Source organism: Lissotriton helveticus, chromosome 8 (genome assembly GCF_964261635.1).
Source record: "Lissotriton helveticus chromosome 8, aLisHel1.1, whole genome shotgun sequence".
In the NCBI taxonomy this organism is placed as follows: domain Eukaryota; kingdom Metazoa; phylum Chordata; class Amphibia; order Caudata; family Salamandridae; genus Lissotriton; species Lissotriton helveticus.
The window spans coordinates 1,059,019,165-1,059,042,786 of record NC_136069.1 but is presented as its reverse complement, the minus strand read 5'-3'; the positions used below and the strand labels follow the sequence as shown (position 1 = coordinate 1,059,042,786).

The 23,622-nt window shown below is 45.6% G+C and overlaps 1 protein-coding gene across 1 annotated transcript in view; it reads left to right on the top strand.

Moving 5' to 3' along the window:
• The window catches only part of CFAP47 (cilia and flagella associated protein 47), a 2,858,849-nt gene that overhangs the window by 85,585 nt on the left and 2,749,642 nt on the right, over window positions 1-23,622 (top strand). The window contains exon 7 of the mRNA XM_078657910.1: window positions 21,366-21,499. Coding sequence (XP_078514036.1) covers window positions 21,366-21,499 — 134 coding nt within the window. The remainder of the gene's footprint in view (window positions 1-21,365; window positions 21,500-23,622) is intronic.

The window sequence follows — 23,622 nt, the reverse complement described above, 5'->3', positions numbered from 1 at the left end:
TCTGGATTTGCGACAGGCAAACAAGTGGATTCGCAGAGAGAAATTTTGCATGCTGTCGTTGCATCAGATTTATCCTCAGCTGCAACGGGGAGACTGGCTGTGTGCCATAGACCTCCAGGATGCGTACTTCTATGTGCCCATTGCACACAAACACAGGAAGTTCCTGCGGTTCCGAGTCGGCGCCAATCATTATCAATACACAGTACTGCCATTCGGGCTGAAGTCTGCACCGAGGACGTTCTCGAAGTGCATGGCTGTGGTAGCTGCAAACCTGAGGAAGAACAAGGTGTTTGTCTACCCGTACCTGGACGACTGGTTGATCAAGGCCTCCTCCTTCGCGGAAGCGCAAGCTCACTTCCAGAAGACGTGCGTTCTATTGAACAAATTGGGGTTGCACATCAACATGTCCAAGTCTGTCCCGACTCCGGTCCAGTGCATTCAGTACTTGGGAGCCTCCATCAATACGCTGTCAGCAAGCGTGTCTCCTTCGGAGGAGCGACGATTATCACTCCTTCGGAAGGCTCAGGCTCTTATGACCACTCCATCCACGACGATGAGGACGGTGTCTTCTCTACTGGGATCGATGGCCTCTTGTATCTTCCTGACGCCACATGCACGGCTTCACATGAGACCGCTGCAGGAGTGCTTGGAGGATCAGTGGGATCAGAAGAAAGGATCTTGGGACGACAAGATACGACTGTCTCAACATGCTATTCAGTCTCTGAGGTGGTGGTGTTCCGCGGAGAATCTCCTCAGAGGGGTTCCCTTCCACAAGGACATTCCCACTCAGACTATCGTGACGGATGCTTCTCTCCAGGGCTGGGGAGCGCACTCCGGAGACCTACAGATTCAAGGGACGTGGTCCCCGACGGAGTCCACGTACCATATCAATTTCCTGGAACTCAGAGCTGTTCACTTGGCACTGAAGGCCTTTCATCCGTCCTTCCAGACCGACTCTCTGCTTGTTCAGACGGACAACACGACCACGATGTATTACCTCAACAAGCAGGGAGGCTCGAGATCACGCACTCTGTCGCAGGAGGCGCAGGCGATCTGGCACTGGCTTCTGGCTCGAGGGCTGACGATAACGGCTACACATCTGCCAGGTGTGCAAAATGTTCAGGCAGACGCACTCAGCAGATTGATTCAGGAAAACCACAAATGGGTCATAAACGACGAAGTACTAGGAGAAGTCTTCGCAAGGTGGGGGACTCAAGACATAGATCTGTTCGCCACCGCCGAAAACAGCAAATGCCGAGACTTTGCCTCCAGGTACTACCAGCCGGGGACGCTGGGGAATGCGTTATGGATCAACTGGTCGAACAGCTTTCTGTACGCTTTTCCGCCCATTCCCCTGATTCCGACGGTTCTCATCAAGCTGTCCCAGTCCAGGGCGCGGATGATACTGATTGCCCCGGAATGGCCCAGACAGTGGTGGTTCACGGACCTGCTTCACCGGTCTCTCCTTCCTCACATGCGGCTGCCGTGCAGGCCGGACCTTCTCACGAAGTTCGGGGGGCTGATGTTGCACCCCACCTCTCGTCTTTGAGTTTGGCAGCATGGCTCCTGAGATAGTGCAGTATGGCCATTTGAATCTTCCTGCGGAGTGCATGGACATACTGAAGGAGTCTAAGAGACCTTCCACTAGGACTTCTTATGCGTACAAGTGGAAGAGATTTTGTATCTGGTGCAAGTCCAAGAACTATGACCCGACGACATGCAAGGAAGATGTCATCCTTCCTTATCTTCTACAGTTGGCGCAGTCTGGCCTTAATGTCCACTCTATTAAGGTTCATCTTGCTGCATTGACTGCTTACAGGAAATGCCCTTCCGAGACTTCCTTCTTCCAGGTCCCTGTGATTAAAGATTTTTTGGAAGGCTTGAAGAAAGTGTTCCCTCCTGTCAGGCTTCCTTCGCCTTCATGGGAATTGAACGTGGTGCTGTCCAGATTGATGAAGGAGCCTTTTGAACCTATTCATAAGGCTTCGTTGCAGCACCTGTCCTGGAAGGCGGCGTTCCTCGTGGCCATTACATCGGCCCGCAGGGTGAGTGAAATTCAGGCGCTGTGTTGCCAAGAACCTTATACTGTATTTCATGCTGCTAAGGTTGTTATGCGTACTCACCCTAAATTTCTTCCCAACGTTATTTCTGATTTTCATGTTAACCAGACCATAACTTTGCCTACGTTTTTTCAGAATCCTTCATCTCCAGCGGAAAGGTCCTTACATTCCCTGGATGTTAGGAGGGTGTTGAAATTTTATCTTCATAAGACCAAAGATATTCGTAGGTCTGACCAATTGTTTGTCAATTATGGATCAGTCAGGACGGGTCTTGCGACCTCTAAGCAGTCTATCTCTAGGTGGATTGTGTCCTGCATACAGCAGTGTTACCAAAAAGCTAATAAGACCTTAGGGGGTAAGCCTAAGGCTCATTCCACCAGGGGCAAAGCTGCCACGACAGCCTTGCTCCGTAATGTTCCGATTGCAGAAATATGCAAGGCGGCCACTTGGAAGTCGGTTCATACCTTTGCTAAGCATTACTGCCTGGACACTGATGCCAGGGCAGATGCTCAAGTTGGACAGGCTTCGCTGCGAAATCTGTTCGCACAATAGTGGTGTTATTTTTCTCTTCTCCACCGCCGCTTTGGTGTGGGGATGGGCTTGCCATTCTATTCACTAGATTATGACTATACACAGAGATCCCCTACTACAGAAGGAGTAGTTTCTGTCCTGTAACTCCAGTTCTGTAGTAGGGGTATCTCTGTTATAGTCATAAGCGCCCTCCCGCCTCCCAGGTGGAGAGAAATGTTCCTTTACGGAATGCGACAGGTCTGGGCGTGTTACGCCTTCAAAAAGAACTGAAAGTAAGTTGGACCTGCTATGCATTCTGGGATACTGGAAGAAAGTTCTGGAAGATTCTCTTAAAGGCACAGTATCCTATTTAAACCACATAATGGCAGCCTATGGGGCTTGTCTGTCCAGACCTTCCTCTCTATCATTTCTGAGGGGCTTTGCAGTAAAAGCAAGGGAAATCTGGACAGGCTTTGCTGTTTGTGGATTTTTGGTGGAATTTCTAGTTGAAGTACTGGACAGTGTAGCCTGTGGATATAGGCTGCATTATTTGTCTTTAAATTTTCTCTTAAGTGTCTTTGCAGTTCTGCAATTTTTTGACAATTTAAGAGATTATTTTTGATTGCCGGGGTCCTCGCACATGGGCGGGACTATTCACTAGATTATGACTATAACAGAGATACCCCTACTACAGAACTGGAGTTACAGGACAGAAACTACTCCTTCCTGATGGGATTATTCGGGATAGGTTATCATATGATGTGTATAATCCTACAGTACTCTTACAAATGTCATGTTTGTTTAAATTATCATTGAATGACATCATCGCTCCTAGTACTATCTCTGATGAATGACATATTGATACAGTGTATGAAATTCTAGAAGATCTAGGGCATTATACTGTTTTTTTTACGTCTGATGGACTGTACGAAGGAACATCTAACTTTGATGAAATGTTTTGTTTCCAACATATGGTCATCATTTTTTGCATAAAGCCAGTACTCTATGTGCTGTTTTTAATTACACAGAATGGGAACATTGTTCTACACCACCACAGGGGAGGTAAAAAACATTTGCACAGAAGTTTGCATATTTTTCTGGTTATGATACTTTAGACCCACTGTCTTATTCTTATAAGTTTGCACCATCACCTACATAGAAAAATATGCTAACGAACACAAGGCTGATTTATTCGGCTTCTTTTCTTTCCTAGCTGTCCACACAAGGGTTCGACTTTTGGAGGGACACTAATGATGGTAAATAACTATGGGTGACAAAAGATTGGCATTATTCCTCAACAGTTGAATTTCCTGAACAAAACTGTTCAACAAATATCATGTCTTGGTTTAGGTACAATAAAGGGCTTGAACACACCACACACTCCCACATTGCATGTTTTTAAAATTACAGCAGTTTACAAAATACAAGGAGGAAACACTAGACACCATGCTACGCCATGGCACATACAATTCATCAGACACCAATTAGAGGGGATGGTTAGTTTGGCCATTCAGTACTAACGGATGCCAAGCATGGTTCCTGGGTTGAAGGGTATGTACATGAGTATTGGGAATTACCTTTTAAATTCTATTGTCAGAATAAGGATACTGAAGTTTTTCTCAGCTGTTCTGGCTGCAAGAATGCGTTAAGTGGTTCCTTAATGTTCAAGGAGGTTTTGCTCCACTGGGCCTGTAACGCATCCGAGGCAAACTTATCTTGCTACTTGAAAGGTTCCTCAGCCGCTATGATTCGTCCAACTTTTGGATTGTTCCCTGTTGGGAGTTATTTGATGTTGAACGATCAAGGTTGCTGTGGTATGGACTGGGCATGGTCTATCTTGTCACGTTTTCTTCCTTTATGAATTGTGCACAAGTACTGTTTTCACCTGCCCGTACAGTTAAGTAGGTGAAGCTTTGGCCTTCGATAAAACTTTCACATGTGCACTTTGAAGCCTTGAGCAGACTGAAAGCCTTACTGTTTCTGAAAGATGTGACCTTAACATCTGCAATAGAGACGTTTTATCTTCATGTTGCAAGGTTCTCTTCAGAGATAATCGCTACTTCACACTAATTTCCCACAATACTTTGGAGAATTGGTACACTGCATTTTTAATATATCTCATACTGTGGGGATACCACACGTTTTAAAAAGCTCAGGCTCTGGTTTGGTTAGCACCTTCCAGACAGTCTTCAGAGTCATTCTATCATTCATTCACTCTGCGCTAAGAAGTGTCTTTGGAGGCGTTCCTCCGGTCCAACTTCCGATTCTCGGGACTGTGTTTGTATTTTTTCTGCTCTACAATGGATATCCCATTTCAAGCCCAAATGGAACTGGCACTTTCACATGTGCTCCTGGGCTGTGAACACATGGTACAATGTTTCCGCGCACACTTGCTTCTGGAACTAAGTGATCATTGGTTCTTGTCCTTTCGGCCTCTGTGGATTCACTGCCTGTGGCCTGTAATTTTGCTGTCTGTTGTGCATTTTCGAGTGTGCCTTGGACTTGTCCCTAGGAATACAATTGGTTCATCCTCAGGATATGGAAATTCTGGTGGATGTCTTAAGGGCCCATTTGTATTGGTGTCCCTTGCGTTTGCCGTTGCTTCTAAATGCACTCTACTAGCCTTCCTTGGCTGCTTCTACTCTTGTTGATTTGGATCTTGGCTCTGGTTCTGCAGATTTCCCTTTGGCTGTGGTCCTGCTTTAGCAGCTGCTGTATGGGTAGGATGGGAACATGTTTGCTCCAAAAACCTGCTTTGAGGTGTGTCTCTGGGATCATCATCTGCAGTTCTCAATCAATCAATCAATCAATCGAGCATTTGTTAAGCGCTACTACTCACCCGTAGGGGTCTCAAGGCGCTGGGGGTGGGGGGCCTTTGGGTGCAGGTTCCAGTCCATCAAGGGGGGTCTGTCGAAGAGCCAGGTTTTGAGGTTTCTAGCGAAGATGGGAAGTGATGTCTGTCTGAGGTGGAGCGGAAGGGCGTTCCAGACTTTGGCTGCGAGGAAGGAGAAGGAGCTTAGGAGAGCTAGGCTGATCGTAGGGTCCTTTGGTGTGCTTGGAATTGGGATCGGCTGTTCAGGTATGCTGGTCCGGTGTCGTGGAGAACCTTGTGGGCATGGGTGAGCATCTTGAAGGTGACTCTAGCCTTGATGGCGAGCCAGTGGAGTGTGCGCAGGTGCTGGGAGATGTGGCAGTGTCTTGGCAGGTTGAGGACCTGTCTTGTGGCGGCGTTCTGGATGGTCTGTAGCTTGCGGGTGAGGTTTTTGTTTATTCCAGCATAGAGTGTGTTGCCATAGTCGAGTCTGCTGGTGACCAGGGCATGAGTGACGGTCTTTCTGTGTTCGAGGGGGATTCATTTGAAGATCTTACGTAGGAGGCGGAGGGTGTGGAAGCAGTAGGATGATACGGAGTTGATCTGGCGGTCCCTTTTGAGCTCGGAGTCCAGGATGATTCTCAGGGTGCATGCGTGGTCCGTGGGAATGGGCAGGGGGCCACCAGGTGGCTTTCCAGGCGTCTGGGTTTGGGCCCATGATGAGTACTTCTGTTTTGTTGGTGTTTAGTTGTAGGCAGCTGTTTTTCATCCATTTGGCGACCGCTTCCATGCCTTTTTGAAAGTTGTGTTTTGCTGCGTTGGGTTCATTGGACAGGGAGAGGATGAGTTGGGTGTCGTCTGCGTACGACACAGTGTTGAGTCCGTAGGTTCTGACGATGGGGGCGAGCGGAGCCATGTAGATGTTGAAGAGCGTAGGGCTGAGGGAGGACCCCTGGGGAACTCCGCAGGTGGTTGCTGTAGGGTCCGAGAGGAAAGGGGGAGTCTGACCCGCTGTGTTATGCCAGAGAGGAAGGAGCGGTTCCAGTCGAGGGCCTTGTCCTGGATCCCTGCGTCGTGGAGTCTGCGTATTAGGGTGCGGTGAGAGACTGTGTCGAATGCCGCTGAGAGGTCAAGGAGGATGAGGGCTACTGCTTCTCCTTTGTCCAGTAGGGTGCGGATGTTGTCTGTTGCGGCGAGGAGGGTGATTTCTGTACTGTGATTTTTTTCTGAAGCCGGATTGGGAGGAGTCAAGGATGTTGTGCTCTTCAATGAATGTGGCAAGATGGCTGTTGATGGCTCTCTCAATAACTTTCACTGGGAACAAGAGTAGGGAGATGGGTCTGTAGTTTTTGAGGTCAGTAGGGTCCGCCAAGGGTTTCTATAGGAGTTGGTTGACCTCAGCGTGTTTCCAGTCATCGGGGAACGAAGCGGTCGCCAGGGAGCGGTTGATGGTGTAGCGGAGCATGGGTGCAATGGTATTGATAGCTCTGTTGAAGATGTGATGGGGGCAGGTGTCCGTGGGGGCCCCAGAGTGGATTGACTTCATTGTCTTCAGTGTGTCTTCGGTGGTGAGGGTTGTCCAGTGTCAATAGCTGGCTTCAGGGTGTCGGGTGGTTGGTAGGGGTTCAGTGTGTTGTTGTCTTTGTCGAAGTTGTCGTAGATGTTCTTGATTTTGAGGTGAAAGAAGGTGCTGAGTTTGTCGCAGAGGTCTTGTGAGGGAGGGATGTCAGTCGACACGCTGGTGGGTTGGGAGAACTTCTACTTTGCTGTTGTGTGCGTGTGTGGAGATTCTGTCTTCAATCGCCTTTTTCCTCGTTTTTCTGATGATTTGGTGGTGGACGTTGGTCGTGGCTCTGAAGTTGTTGTGTGCTTCTGTGGATTTGGTGTTCCTCCAGGCCTTTTCGAGGCGGTGGCAAGTGCGTATGGACTCTCGAAGTTTGGTGGTAAACCATCTGGCTTTCTTGGTGTGGGTGTTGTTGTTTTTCTTGACGGGGCTATGGTGTTGGCTCTGTCTGAGATCCATCTGTGCAGGGTTCGGGTTGCGGTGTTGGGATCGTCATTTTACGCGATGGTTGGGATGGAGTTGCTGAGTGAGTAGGTGAGCTGGTCGTCGGTGATTCTGGTCCAGTTTCTTTTTTTCTTTTTTTCTTTTTTTGTTCTCTTTTCCTGGGAACAGAAAAGTTTTGTCTAACTCTTGGAACACACAAACAATTGGCTGTTTTTATTTGGTTTTATATTTTTTAATGATGGCTTTCGTTTGCTTTGTATACAAACTTTATGATTGCCCTTTTAATATTTTTAGCATCTTTTATATGGCTCTATATTCAATAGTGTTGCTCTAGATTGCTTTCTTACTACAAGATAGCTTTAGTCGACTCATGTCCGAGTAATGAGTGTCATATGGCTATTTTTCACACATTTCTTAAGTTGCCTTCTTTTATACATGATGACTTTTTTGTCACACATTTGCTTGCGTGACAGTGCAGGATTAGTTTATCTGAAACCTCATTTGCTTGCAATTCCACTCTGTAAGTACACTATCACGACACCTTAATCATTTACCAGAACACCTGAACATACATTGTGCAAATGTATCTTATTCGTCCATGAGGCTACATGGCTATCACATGAGAATAAAAAATATTGGCCTAGCTGAAGCCTCAACATCGAAGCATGGGTACTTGTATTATAAATACACATGCATTTCCATGTTCAAGTCAGAGGAGTACTCTGCTGTTATTGCGAGGTCGCTGTTGTCGGAGTCTCAGACCAGCTGATTCCTGTTTACCCTCTTTAAGGAGGGATGCTCAACGTTTGACCAAGACACATACCTGCATACACTTACCTTCAAGTAATGGGGAGTTTGATCATCCAGTAGGGGATTCTTGGCAGAACACACACCCTAGGCAACTAGGTTAGGGAGCGCATAGTAGGCAACAGGAGTACACTATATCCAGTACTTATATGCCAGCAGATATGCACTTTTTTTAGCACAACGGTAGAATCGTGTATTGTTTTCTCATGCCGCTAATCACTTTTATCTTCTTCTGTCTATTATTCAGTGCAGCGCATATCTAGTATACAAGGATCACATTGGTTCAATAAATATTGAAAACGCCCCTTTTGTATATTTCTTGTGTACCTTTCTGAGTATGAATGAGTGACTAAGCAAAACGTTTCTAGATCTGTTACCACCATTCTTTGAGGAGTCATGTTCTGTGGTAACCCAAACCACTTGTTACCTTACTAGGGTGGTGGGTAAATATTGTGGCAATGTGTACTAGCTTGTCTGTAGGCCAACATATCCTGAGGGGGTGCATAGAGTTAGTCTGGCACCATCCCAATGTTTATATTGTCCAACAAATGAACAGTTCATATTGAGAAAGTGGAAACCATAAGACAATGGGTAAATGACATTTGTGCTGCAGTTGAGCGCACAGACTATAAGGCACCAGGGTGCCCATGTAAATACCATTTGGTATGGGATGTATGGTGGGACCATGGGGGCTGAACTGAATGTTTGGGGGAGAAAAAGAAGGCTCAAGATGAGTAGGTCTATGTTTAGCAGAATGAAATCATGTGTACATTAACCGATTCCTGCAGTGGTGCAGTTTTCCGTTGTTATTTGGTGAGTATAAATGTGTGAACATCTAATATAAAGAATTATCAAAAAAATGTTTTTCAGGAAGGGCAGTAATAATATTATACGGAAACCCTCACCACTTATACTGAACAAGAGCTGTTTTATTTTATGGCCCTTGCATAATGACTGAGGTGGGGTTTTCTGGAAATAGTCTTCAACTGAAACCGCTTTTTATATGGTATAGGAAAGCTGTGGCAACCGACAAGTATTTAGCAGGACCTATTATATGGTTAATTTTTATGTAGTACTTTCCTTGCCCTTTGTAAGGCATAAAATGCTTTAAGTATGTTGCATAAGTAGTACTTGGTAGACTTTTGAGGTTACTGGAGCACTCTGACTGAAAAGATCCCAGGCGCTGTTTGAGTACATGGTTGAAAAGTTGTTGGTTATAGTAGGTGTATGTGTAAAACGGTGCACTGAAGGTGGTTTATAGGGCATTAGAATTGTAGAATGAGCTTTATGGTATATGATCGTAGCTGTACAAGCGGATAATAATTTTTTGGTAGCGATTGTTGTGTGAAGCATGTTGTTTCCTGGTAAATACATTGGCCACAGATTGACCCATAGGTTGTAATGTGCAGCAGTGTTAGATTACACCATTAAATAACTCTCCATCTGTACAGGGATGTTGTTGTCAGACCCTTTTATGAACTTTGAGCTCTAAAGGTAACAGTATTTTAAACATGTAGTCTGGATTGGCAGTACCCAGCTCCACTAGTTTTGCTGCTTGTTAAATTTATGCAAAGCCCTGAATTTATAATCTCAAACAATAATTAGTTTGAGAAAAATCCTGATTGCATTGCCTTTCTGAAATAAAGGTAGTTGTTAATTTGCCTTATTTTCTTAGGTAAGGTGTTCCACAGTTTCCATGTTTGTAGTGAAATCGAGGTACCACCTAACTGTGTTTTGCTGAAAAGGGGGGTGCTTAGTAGCTGTGCAATAGTTATAAAACAGAACGCACCCAGAGGGTGCATCAAGATCTTACCTTGTACGGAGAAATGCAGTGTAAGATCTTGATGTAGGTAACTATTGTACCTATAAAACGAGCAGTAAAATAGAGGAATTCAATAAAAAAAGGTCATTTTGATTGATGTCTAGAGTGTCACTAAGGATGTGATCTCAGGAAATAGGATATAGACCTCCTTGGCATATTCTGAGTTTTTAAGTTTGACTTGGATGGGGTTAATTTTCAAGTTGATAGAACGGGTGATTGTAGACTCTCTATCATTTGTTTTCAGAACTTTGAGTAACCACTTACTCTTAGAGCACTCCATCATTGACGTTGGGTCTCTCTTCTTTTCCAAGAACATTAATTCTGACTGATTGACAGGTATGCATTGCATTGGCTTTTTTTACACTATCACAAGACATCCTCTAAAAGTAGACTTAATGTCATTCTCTTTGTCTATTTTATTAAATGACAGCAATGCGATCCTGACTGCCACATTGCCACAAGATCACACATATTGTGTATTTTCACATCAACCTTTTAATAGAAGTAAGCATTGATTGGCCTCGTGCTATAAGGGTGATGGTGGTGACTCATGTACCTTAGTACACACATCTTGGAACTGCACGATTGTTATGTGTGTCACTATATAACAATATTATTTGTTATTACAAAATAATGTCATTAACTACATTATTTCTGTTGCACACAGTTTGTCTTTGAGTAATGTCTCTGTGTAATTCAATATGTAGTATAGCATAATCATGTACAACAATTGTTAATAAAATGTATTGTTTTCTCAGAGGGGGCTTTTTCTGCAAAAATCAAATCTCCTGATGATGGTCTTATAGACTCAGGATGGCAAGACCAAAACGTCGACTTTCGCATCAACTCCAACAAAATCTATTTTCTGAAGAGCATCGTTTATTGATTATTGGTTTACAGTTGCTCTCTGTATACTTTAGGAGCTGATGCATGTTATGGACTGTTTGTTTATTTGACTTTTACATCTTTTCATGACATTTTTTGCTGATGGTTTATTCCTTTTTATGTATCCCCTTGAATTAACTTCTGACATACAAAATATATAAACTATTTTTGTACAATTAGGACTTTCCGTGTCCTTACTACTTTCTATTCTCATTTATTGTTGTTGTTCTGTGGACACGTTCGAAGTTGATCTTATATGACTTACTCGTCCAATTGAGTTTTAAATCACAATTGTACTAACTAAAAACAAATTTCCTTGTAGACTACTCTTACATTGCACTGTTTATTGCCCAAGCCTACAAGGGTTTATTGTGTTTTCCCATATCTTTGACCGTTGTTCGCAGTAAGGCTGTTGACGGCTGTACCCTGTGAGGATATAGTAATAGCCCTTCATAGGGAAATGCGCGCCATAAACTTTCGAGAGAGAGTTTGGTGTCCATACTAACACCAGGATTTCTTTTATATCTTCTTTTTTTTGCATATCTCACAGGACCCAGGCAGTTGTTGTGTCTTAATCTTACCATAATCCACACATTAGTATCTCTGTTTTCGTTTAGTTTCATAATCTTTATTTTGGCAACTTACGCCATAAAAGATACAAATAACATTACATGTGAAACAACAGGTAATGAATTTAAAATATTAAAACATTTAAAACCAATATTCAAAATATAGGAACCAGCCATTAAACATACTGCTATTGACGATGTCATAAAGTTAAAAGTGACATTTAGCATACATCCCTAGCTAAAAAATATCTTCTCTTGTACCAGACTGTCCCAAGATATTTAGCTAGTGCAAAAACTATATAGCCAGAAAGGTCAGTCTTAAAGACCCTATATGCGTGCGAGCAATGGGAGAACCCCAGGTTTTTACATACTGGCACAATCCATTTCCTCCTGGCCTGTGCATAGGCTTTGCAAAAAAACAGTAGGTGCAAATCAGTTTCGTTTTCGGATTTACACCCTGGGCAATGGGTCGGGGAAGATTCGGCCCATTTACTAGTGTAGGCCCGTACCGGCAAACTGCCATACCTCCATTGGAGATACAGCTTCCTAATAATTGTTGGAAATATGACATCTAATACAGTTTCAAACCTATAGCTGTCCTTAGTTATAAAAAAAGATACTGTTAGAGAGCCAAAACCTATTCCTTGTGAATATGTGGCGAGTTTACTATAAAGATACTGGGTGATAAGCTGCCTCCGTGTGACCCTGGGGCATGATGACAGTGGGTTAGACCATAGTGTGGATAGCCCAAGTTTTCCTAGTTCTTTCTTTATGTAATTGAACCAGGGAATTTTCCCAGCATTTGGGAGGGTAAGGATTTCCTGCAGTTCTAGCCTGCAGTTAACTAACTCTGGTACAGACCATATTCTACGCCAGAACATTAGAGGCCGTAGTCCCATATCTTCGTCGAGGGGTCTCAAGCCCAAGTCGAGCCTCATTGGCAACAGGGGAGTGCTAGGAGGAAGTGATAAAAGCTGTCTAATGAATTTATTCTCTGTTGCTACTAAATCATGATTACACATGTAGCCCCAGAGTTCACTTCCATACATAGCCGCACCCCTTGCCTGTGCTCTGTAGATCTCTAAAGGAGGACCGGCCGGCTTAATAGAAGATTTATTTTTGGAAACAAGCTTAATGATTCCACCTTCTATTTGGGCCAGTTTTGTTTGGGCTTTCTCCCGTTGGTGTCCCCACAACATTTTTTCGTTTAGGGTGATTCCCAAGTACTCAAAAGTTCGGACCCTCTCTAGCCTGTTGGTGCCGATATATGGATTAGAGCGAGTTTTAGCTGGTGGATTGAAGACCATATATTTAGTCTTCAATGCATTGATCTCGAGGCCATGGTTTTTGCAAAATGCCTCGAAACCATTAAGAACTCTCTGGATCCCCATCGGCGACTTGGACAGCAGCAGGGTGTCGTCAGCGAACATATTCGCCGGCACCCTGCGGCCGCCAAGTTTAGGTAATTGGGGCATCGCTGTTTTCAACCCCGTTCAGATGGGCAATTACCCCGTTGATATAGAGGCAAAACAGGTTCGGTGCGAGCACACAACCCTGTCTTACCCCCCTGCCAACGGGGAACTTATTGGACAATGCTCCCTCCCTACCACATCTGACCTGGGCATAGTTATCAGTGTGTAATCTGACAACCATGTCCAGGAGATGCTGTGGCACTCCCAGGCCGGAGAGGACGGTCCAAAGTTTCCTACGAGGTACAAGATCAAAAGCCGCTCGTAGGTCAACGAATACAGTGTAGAGGCTGCCACCCTCCAACTGTACCGTTTTCCAAAATATGATGGCAAGACGACAGACTTGATCTATCGTGGACACTTTGTTCCTGAACCCAGCTTGGTATGGGCTCAGGACTGAGTTATCCAGCATCCATTCTTGTAGGCGGTCCAGGATCAACCTAGCAAAAATCTTTTGGGGGACGTCGATTAAACTGATGGGCCTATAGTTGACTGGAAGCAGAGGCGAACCCTTCTTGAAGATGGGAACAATCTCCGCCCCCAGCCAAGTAATAGGCACCGGCATCCCACCAAGAATAGCATTATATAGGACCTGTAGGTAGGGAGCCCAAACCGTGGGGCTTTTTCTGGAGCAAGTCTGGCAATAGCTGCCCCAACTTCTGCCACGGTAAATTTTTCCGTCTCCAGAAATGGCGCAGGCGTCAGCCCTGAAACCAAATGTTCTTGGTCCCCGATGAGATCTACATTGGGTTGGGCATACAAGGATCTAAAATGATCCTCCCAGACACTAGATGCAATGTTAGCCTGTACTGCCGGAGTGGGATCGGCTGAGCCATTTTGACAATCTGCCAGAATTTACGGGCGTCTCGAAGCTTGAGCGCGCCTGTCATATCCTTCCAGTTGTCACTATCCCATTCAATCTTGGCATTGCTAATAATATATTTATACTCCAGCCTCTTAGCTCTGACCAATGAGATATTGTCAGGTTGCTTCATGGCCTTGAGTAAGTCGGCTTTGGCCTTCCTGCAGGCAGAGTTGTACCACGAGGCACGCATCCCATTGCCTTTCCCATTTTTTGCCCTCCGCACAGGGTTCATAACCTCTGCTAGCGTGTCGCACAACTCCAGATGAATTTCCCCGAGTTCTCTGTGACTCTCCTCAGAGGGGGATTGATATAGGAGATTATCGACTTTTTCCAGAACTGGAACAGTCTTTGCGTACAACATCTGGATGTCGTTTGGATTCCCTATAATTTTGGACCATCGAACTCTGGGCCGATTGCTTGATAAAATCATACTCAGATCCACAAGATCAACGACCCCTGCATAGACATGGTGACGCCAGGGACCGAAATCTTTAAAGTCAGCGCATTGTGGTCGCTGTCGTCTCGCGGACTTACATTAAAGTCGACAACTCTGGACCATTCAGACAGTTCCACAAGCATATAATCCAAGCGAGAATTACATCCTGGTTTGTTAAAGGTTGCTTTGGGAGGGATATCTCCACTTAGCCGGCCATTACAGGCCCTTAGAGAATTTGCTAGGGTCAAACACATAATTTGTGTTGCTATTGGTGACCAAGACTTCACTGGCGGGCCAGACGGTTTCGGGATTCCCCATTGATCATCCTCTTCACTAGTTACACCTTCTAGGAATAATGGAAGAGGCTCAAATTTGCAGTTAAAATCTCCCCCCACTATATACGGGGTTCCTTGGGGAATAGTGCTCAAAACAGTGCTAATTCCTCAATGGTATCAGAAACCTTTGCTATGCCCACGGGTCTTGAGTATACATTGATCAGGGCCAATTTTACAGCATTTGGCCATTCCAAGAGTACACATTGAACGTCTGGGGAATTAGTTGCGAGAACCCTCGCTTTCAACCCAGATGGGAGGCCACCCAGATAAGTAGTCCACCAGACGGGCGTCCCTTCCCCTTCCAGTTTGCCCAAATTGAGAATGTATCAAACCCTGGGCGTCGATGATCTTCTCTAGCCCAGGTCTCCTGGAAAAGGCAGACATCTTGTAGATCAATGAATGCCCCTCAGTCCGGGGAGTCAAGTTTGTTAGCCAGACCCGCCAAGTTCCAGGAAATTATAGAGATGTGACCCCTGTCACACAGGTCTGCATTAGGGCGGTTGTTTTGCCCATTTTCAACTGGGACCGCAGAATCCCTCGTAGCCTGCAGACAGTGCTGGACACGGGTACAGGGAGTCCTCTCTTTAATTTGGGGGGAGGCTATCTTACTTAACCGGGGAGTGGGGATCAGACCGGCATTTAATGGCCGCTCACAATGCCCATTTACTTCCTCCTTTGGGGCTACAGGATCCATCCTCTCCTCCTCCAATCGACTAATGAGGTTTGGCTGTCAGTCAACCATCTCTAGGCAACCAAATCTATTAGTAATCGGGAAGCCTTCCCAATTGTCCCTATGTACATGGTCTCTAAAGGCCGGTGCCCCCCATGTTCCCCAATCTCCAATCCTTCCACGACGCCCTACTGTGTGCCAGTTGTTATTGTTGTTCCAATCTCGTGTCGATCCACTCTTGGGGGGATAAAAAAAGGAGAGGCGTCTTGTTACTATCCCCTCGTATCTATCCTGTACATTCCAAGAACATACGTAGTCAGCTGTGTGAGGATCTGCAAAATTGACCAGGATACAATCGCCCTGGACTGATTTCCTCTCATAACGCACCCATGATACCCTGCGTACCGTCAAGATCTTACTTGTTTGGTTAGATGGTAGGGGGCGATTTACGTTGGGCCAATGTTGTACCTTATTTTTTAGAGATCAGTTGGCTTCCTCATCGGCCTCACCCAATTCAGGAACCCCTGTCATGACGACCACATAGGGACTTACCTCAGGGGGCAAGTTTACCGCTCGTCTCCTATGTGATCCTCCGTCATTATTGTTCTTATTTGACTGCGACATGTGTTCCCTAGTTGGATATTCCCCTCTCGGGGGAAGGGTAACACAGGTTTTAGTCTTTAGAGCTAATGACTTCGCAGGGGCCAAAGTGGCCTTAGGTTTTGGGTTGGTCACTACTGCTAATGATCTTTTAGTAGCTGGAGCAATAGATTTAGCTGAAGTTAGGTTAGGTCCCCCTATTTTATGAGTCCCCTGCGGGTTTAGTTTTTTTTGCGCAGCACACAGATCAGCTATCTGTTTTTCAATGTGGGCTAATCTTGACCCGATAGGGGTAAGGTAAAGTTTAAAAAGTTCAGCGATCCTACGTAGGAGGGAAATATTAACCTCGTCATCCCTAACACTAATCCTGTCTAGAATGTCCGGGACCTCTGCATTCGCACTACATGATGCCTCATTTGTGGGGACATTACCAGGGGGAGGAAGGGCTGTGATCTGATTTGGAACAGAAACCCCAGGAACCTTTCTTAAGCGTTTACCCCCCTCTCTTACTTCCTTAGGATTTGATTTTTTAGGAATGGCTCCCTCCCTTTTTCCCTTCAGCTGGCTAGCACTCAGGTCAACGGATGTAGTAATACCAGCTAAGTCCGGGGTTCTTTCCAGGTCGGCACTTAGTTGTGAATCTAATGAAAGGTGGGACACTGATAGGTCTACCGTACAGGGCAGACTCTGTCTGTGGGCGTGTACGTCAGCATTGGTTGTTACAGAGGTTTCTAAAGGGACCGAACCCTTAGATTGATCGGGGGTTTTGGCTGTAGCAAAGTGGCCCATAGAGGATCTTTTAGCAAGAGCGAGGTCTTGAGATACTCTACGTTCCATCGATGAAATTTCTTGTTCGATAAAAGAATTGGCCCTTATAATAAAATTATCCAAAGTGCCTATTTGTGGTAGCCCCCCGCTGCAGTTTTACTTCTAGATGCTCTTGTGCACATAATTACCAATAGCAGAGAGTAACAGTAATCTCTAATAAACGCCCAGTTAACAAACTATAAAATATAAATAGATAAATGGATAGGATATAAAACGTGCACCTAGGTGTAATCCAAACTCGGAGTCAGAAGTTGGGGGGGGTGGCCCAGCCCGGCCTTACACGGTCTCTAACGGACACAAACGGGCCCGCCCTTTGCCCGGGCTTCGCCCCGCGCTTAGGCCAGCGCGCATCCCACGTGCGCGTTGTGATTTCTTCTAATAAAGGAGGAGACGCAGGAAGGGGCGGGAAGAGGACCAGCTGCGGCCGATCAGCGCCGCTGAGCAGGCTGGTCCTCGCAGTCCCGCCTCTGTCCGTGTGTGAGGGAGATAGGTCCAAGCAAGTCCTCGGGTCCCAGCAGATAGCAGCAGCAGAGTTCAGGGCTCAACGAGCGGCTCCCGCGAAGCGGGGGCCGCGAGAAGCGGCGTAGTGGCCTGACAAGGTGGAACAGTCAAAGCGAACACGAGGGCCAGAACAGCGACAACACTCCAACGTTACACAAGGAAGCTCCCACAAGGTACACTCCCAGCAAGTTCTTTTGTGCAGGAGGGGGCGGGAAGAGGACCAGCTGCGGCCGATCAGCGCCGCTGAGCAGGCTGGTCCTCGCAGTCCCGCCTCTGTCCGTGTATGGGGGAGATAGGTCCAAGCAAGTCCTCGGGTCCCAGCAGATAGCAGCAGCAGAGTTCAGGGCTCAACGAGCGCCCCCCCGCGAAGCGGGGGCCGCGAGAAGTGGCGTAGTGGCCTGACAAGGTGGAACAGTCAAAGCGAACACGAGGGCCAGAACAGCGACAACACTCCAACGTTACACAAGGAAGTTCCCACAAGGTACACTCCTAGCAAGTTCTTTTGTGCAGGAGGGGGGCGGGAAGAGGACCAGCTGCGGCCGATCAGCGCCGCTGAGCAGGCTGGTCCTCGCAGTCCCGCCTCTGTCCATGTGTAGGGGAGATAGGTCCAAGCAAGTCCTCGGGTCCCAGCAGAGAGCAGCAGCAGAGTTCGGGGCTCAACGAGCGGCTCCCGCGAAGCGGGGGCCGCGAGAAGTGGCGTAGTGACCTGACAAGGTGGAACAGTCAAAGCGAACACGAGGGCCTGAACAGCGACAACACTCCAACGTTACACAAGGAAGCTCCCACAAGGTACACTCCGAGCAAGTTCTTTTGTGCAGGAGGGGGCGGGAAGAGGACCAGCTGCGGCCGATCAGCGCCGCTGAGCAGGCTGGTCCTCGCAGTCCCGCCTCTGTCCGTGTGTGGGGGAGATAGGTCCAAGCGAGTCCTCGGGTCCCAGCAGATAGCAGCAGCAGAGTTCAGGGCTCAACGCGGGGGCCGCGAGAAGTGGCGTAGTGGCCTGACAAGGTGGAACAGTCAAAGCGAACACGAGGGCCAGAACAGCGACAACACTCCAACGTTACACAAGGAAGCTCCCACCTCTGTTTTACACAGGTCTAGTTTCGGAAGAATTGGTAGCACTTGTGTATCTTCTGCCAGCAAGCATTCATTATTGAACCCAAACAGGGTATCTTGACTTCAATACAATTACACCAGTTCAACACATTAGTGTGACTCCTGAGAGCATTAATTAGAGTGTATATATTTGCCTTTTATGAACAAGCTTACCTTGCCCTGACCCATTTCAGCATCTGAGGTTGATTTGTGTCTGTACATTTAATGCATTACAGCAAACAAATGATGGATGGAATGCTGACAATGCTAACATTCTACCCCAGTCAAAAGATCTGGGTTAAATCCATCATTCTTTTGCCCACTACACCACCCCAGTTTGGACCCAGCCAGATGCAAATCAGTCTTTACCCTGTGCCCCATGGGAACAGTCCAGACCGAACTGCCAGGCCAGGTCCTTCCTGGTCCGGAAACAAGCATCCTGGGACTGGGGTAGTGGGCAAAAGAATGATGGATTTAATCCAGATCTTTTGACTTCTTCATTCTGCTTATTTTTTTTCCAATTGTTGTGCCCTACTTCTATTTTCCGCTGCTGCTGCCCCTGCGGCCCCTCCTCCTGATGTTCCCCACTCCCGCCTCCCAGCTGCACGTCCCTCCCCCTTCCCTATTTAATGGCGGCCGCTGCGTGATCACAACAAAGGAGCGCCAAGAGCAAGCCTGTCTGCGCCTGTCCGCGACCCGATCGTGACCAGCACCAGGGACCCCGAATCTCCAACCATCCTCCACTATGACTCAGCCGCCCTCCTCGCACTCAACACTGGAAGAAACAACAACTGCCTACAGTCCATACCAAACACGACCCACGGCCAGTTCTCCTGCCGCCACGGTCACCAGACCTTCTCCACTGCCCCAGCCGCCAACACCACGACGCCCTAAGATGCATCCTCCCCAACGTGCGCTCCTTGCACAGACATGTCCCGGAGATCTGGAACCTCCTGGACACCCTCTCATCCGACGTTGCCTTTATTAAAGAAACCTGGACCAACGCCTCCTCCGCCCCTAACATCGCCATCCCAGGCGGATACAGGATCCAAAGGAAGGACTGCCCCAACCACCCGGGAGGAGGCCTCGCCATCACGCACAAAAACTCCCTCCTCCTCTCTACCTCCAGCGACACCTTCCCTGCTGCCGAACACCTGCACTTCCAGGTCCAGACCAGCTGCAGCTCCACACTCTGCAGCACCCTCACATACAGGCCTCCGGGCTTTCTTCGCAGACACCATCATCGCACCCCACACCATCGCCTCCAAGGACTACATACTCATGAAAACAGGGGGAAGAGCATACATCCTACATCATCCCAATTCCTGGAACGAGTTCCAGATCGACATCAGACGCGAACCCTCCAAGAACACCTTCAGGAAGGCCCTCAAGACCTGGCTGTTCGGCTGAACGGACCTTCCACCCCCTACCTCACCAGCGCCTTGAAACTCTCACAGGTGAGTAGCGCTCTTACAATTCCCCTGATTGATTGATTGATTAATCCCAATTAAGTGAAGCAAAGATATTTTTGAAGGCCTGAAGCATTAACAAACTCTTTCCTTCCAGCTCACATGCCATTGAGATCAAGACTTGCAAACTCCTGATGCAGTACCTCGAGCTTCTATGTGGCATAAATCCATTTTAGTTGTGATATATTTAGTCGTGATATATTAGGGTGGTTAGGCTCTTGGACAGCTTGTCTGGTAGTATTTAGCAAATGCTTTGATTTCAGTGTTTGAGACAAATGGGACGAAATGAGGAGCAGGAATCCCGCAGCCCACCTGGTTTTGATTTGACAGCAATTGTAGCCATCTCAAGATCTTCAGACAGAGAGCCTTCTTGCACCGACTTCAGAGCATGTTTAGGAGGTGACATTTTAAAAGTAATTAAAAGTATTTATGAATTCTACTCGGAGACCTTTACATCCCAGTGTTTACCCTGACAGCATGTTAGTTATTCTGTAATTAGCTTCTGTCATTTATTATTCTGTAATCGATGTTTCTGTTAAGCCTGGGCGGAGATCGCAGAGTTCCACGTAAAGATACATGGAGTAGCGCGAGCGGCAGAGTGAGTTACCTCACGCCGATCGCACTGATTTGAAGTGCCGGGTGTTTGTCCCGCACTGGAAAAAATCAGCACCAATGGCATCTCGCACGCTACAAGATGGCACTGCTTCTTTCTGCCACACGAGTAAAAATTCTACTCCTGCGGCAGCTTCCTCATTGCAAACAGAAGTTTTCTCAACATGAGTTGTAGCGATCCTCTGCGAACGCTCATATTGAGAAATCTCACTGGGAAGTGGCCTAGCGTTGGATTTATCTCACCCGCCCACGCCAACTTACCATTGGAGAGCGCAAGTGAGGAAAAAACTCCACTATGCAGAGCTTTTCAGAACTCTGCGAGCTCCGGCAGGACGGAGTGCGTAAAACTCCATGAACGGAGCCGAGTTCACCACCCAGGTTTAGTTTCAATCCCCTCTGGCTTTAACCATTTAACTGGGAGGTTTAGATAAGTGGTAGTTCTGTTTCTATAGCCGGTACACTGTACAGGGCTCTATAGAAATGTGCAAAAGCTTTTGGGATCTGACAACTTTATTTTCATGTTACTTTGCTTTTTTTAATGCAACCTATTTTAGAAAGATGTTTGACCTACGCAAAGCTATACTCCATTGCTGTGTATTTTTATGGTGCACAAAACTCATCCTCCGTACTTGTCTTGGGGAAACCCGTGTGTGAAACCCTTCTGCCCTTTAGGACTGTCTAATATTATCTTCTGATCTTTGAAGTGGTTAAATACAGGGCATGCCTTAAAGTGATGAGGAAATCAAATGTTCATGTGAGATTTCTCATTCGTTTAATATTAGTGGGGCTACGGGGTATTACTGCATTTTTTCCATTGTGTAGCCCTATTAATCTTCTTTAAGCTTTAGTTTGTGGCTTAAATTAAAGTTTATAACAGTTAATTAATATATGTTTGATCCTCTTTCTACACAGCAGAACAGTACATTCAGATTGATGTTTTAAGAAGAACTGAAAAATGTTCTAAATGTTCATTTCAGCCCTTTTGCTAGGTACAAATTATTATTTTGTATTTCAGACCTTTTGAAGATGATGTTGCACTGGATAAACTTCCGACCCGACAGGACTATGCACTGTTCATGAGATTTGAGCCTGCGGGCAGTAAAAATGCTTTCCCCAATACACAAATTGATGGTGAAAAGGATACACAAAGTAAGTACCCTGCAGATCTCTATACATCAAGTAGAGTAATTAACCTTTGTATTTAATTTTGTTGAGTAGAATGCTGCACTTGTACATGACCAGAACATTCTAGTACAGTGGTCCTTAACCGTTTGACTTATGTGGACCCCCAGTTAATCATTACTGCAATCCAGGGACCCCGCTGATTCATTGGAATCCGAGGAACCCCTCCAAGTCATTACTGGAAGCCAGGAACCACGACCTAAGCAATTTCGATGATATGAACCACAAAACAATACATACATGATGAAATATTTGATTTAATTCACAAATTAAAATTAATGGAAAGGTAGGAGCTTGTTTATTTTAACTTCAATTAAGGGAAACCATTATCCTTACTATATTCTGTTTGATGCATTGCACTGTCCCACAATCACTCTGAGAACATCAACTTCATTTTTATCCTTCAAATTCCTGGAATATTTACAGAGCGGTTTAACATTTTCAATTTTCAGTTTGCTTCTTTATATAAATACATATTATTGTTAATAATAGTTAGTTTTCTAAACAGTCACAGACCCCCTCAGTAGCCTTTGTGAACCTCCAGGTGTCCCCGGACCACAGGTTAAGAATCACTGTTCTAGTCCACAGAAGATGCACACTGCACCAAGCTCCTGGAAGATTGTGGATGTGTTGTTGACAAATAACTATTCAAAGTTGCAATTACTTTTTAGTCCTTAACTTTAATACACTCTACATTTGAGATATGATTAGAAAGGAGTAGCATGATACATTGTGGACCACTTCATGCTCTTAATTTGCAGTTAAATAATTGAAGCAGAAAATGACTGCAATTACAAATTGTCCCAAACAGCTGATCCTGAAGCTGACCTTGTGATTTGAAATACTAGACCAAATCTACTGAACACTGTCTCTGCCATTTATCCCCAACAAATCCATACACTGTCAATTTATGGTTCTCTTTTTCAGGCAGGCAAAACCAAACATGAACATTCTTCAACCCAGCAACCTTTCAGCTGTATATGCAGGTTGCATCAATTAGTCTCTTCAGAATTTTCTAACACATTTGTAGGTCTAGCTGCGCACTTCTTTCGGTGTGTGGAGAACTTAATGTTATTAATGCTTCCTAAAATTACAATAAGAAGTAAAGAGCAAGAGTATTCTTTTGGTCATCCCCTTTAAGCTGCTGCCTTTCTTTTGTTTATCTTGGTTTGCCATAGCTTGTAAGAGTTGCCCATCAAGGCCAGGCATTTCAATGGTTATGTTGTCCAGTTTCTTTTCCATTCATGTTTTATGGTTGACATGTTTATGAAGTGGGTGCTGTTTTGGTGGCTCAGCCTGACAAATAGACCGTGCGTTTTAACCCCTTAAGTGCTGCTGTCGGCCGTTGGACGTCGCTGCGCTCGTAGTGCAATGGCCAACGCGGCCCCGCTCGTTTTTGAGGAAGTGCTGCACTGCCGCGAAATTGCGGTCGCGGCCAACAGGTTAATAGTTTCTTTTGCTCTTTCGTTTATTTTGCTGTGCTGCCAGAATACCATGATGTACTTACAGGTTTAAAAAATCCAACTAAATAATTGCCTTTTATTTATCTTCCCTGCCCTTGCCCCCTTATTGTTAAGCAACCCATGACATTTATTGCTAATAAAATATACTAAATACTAATTATTAAAAAACACCTTCCCCTAAATAATTTGCTTTGTGTACACACTATGTACTTTACACTAACCTGTTGTTAACATGCCAAACAACCATTCTTTCCTCAATTTTGCACAAATACCGTTATACCAAAGTATCACCCTTCTATTACAACAAACATAATTGCATTACTACTGCATATACTAAAAATATATCACTTTCCGATTGTAAAAAAAACCCTTCTTGTATTAGTATCTATAATTGCCTTATTGCACAACACTACTATATCTAACCACACTATCTCATTTTCTGTATTGGGGACTAAATCAATTGTTGCCATACAAAGTTTAATTACCAATACAAACGTACTTTCATTGTTAATGTACATTATCTTATGTGGGGAGATCCACTGGATGGCAGTTTTTTTTAAGTAAATCATTTTTATTGGCATTTTCTGTAATTAAGTACTTCACATCAGTATCGGTGACATTGATACA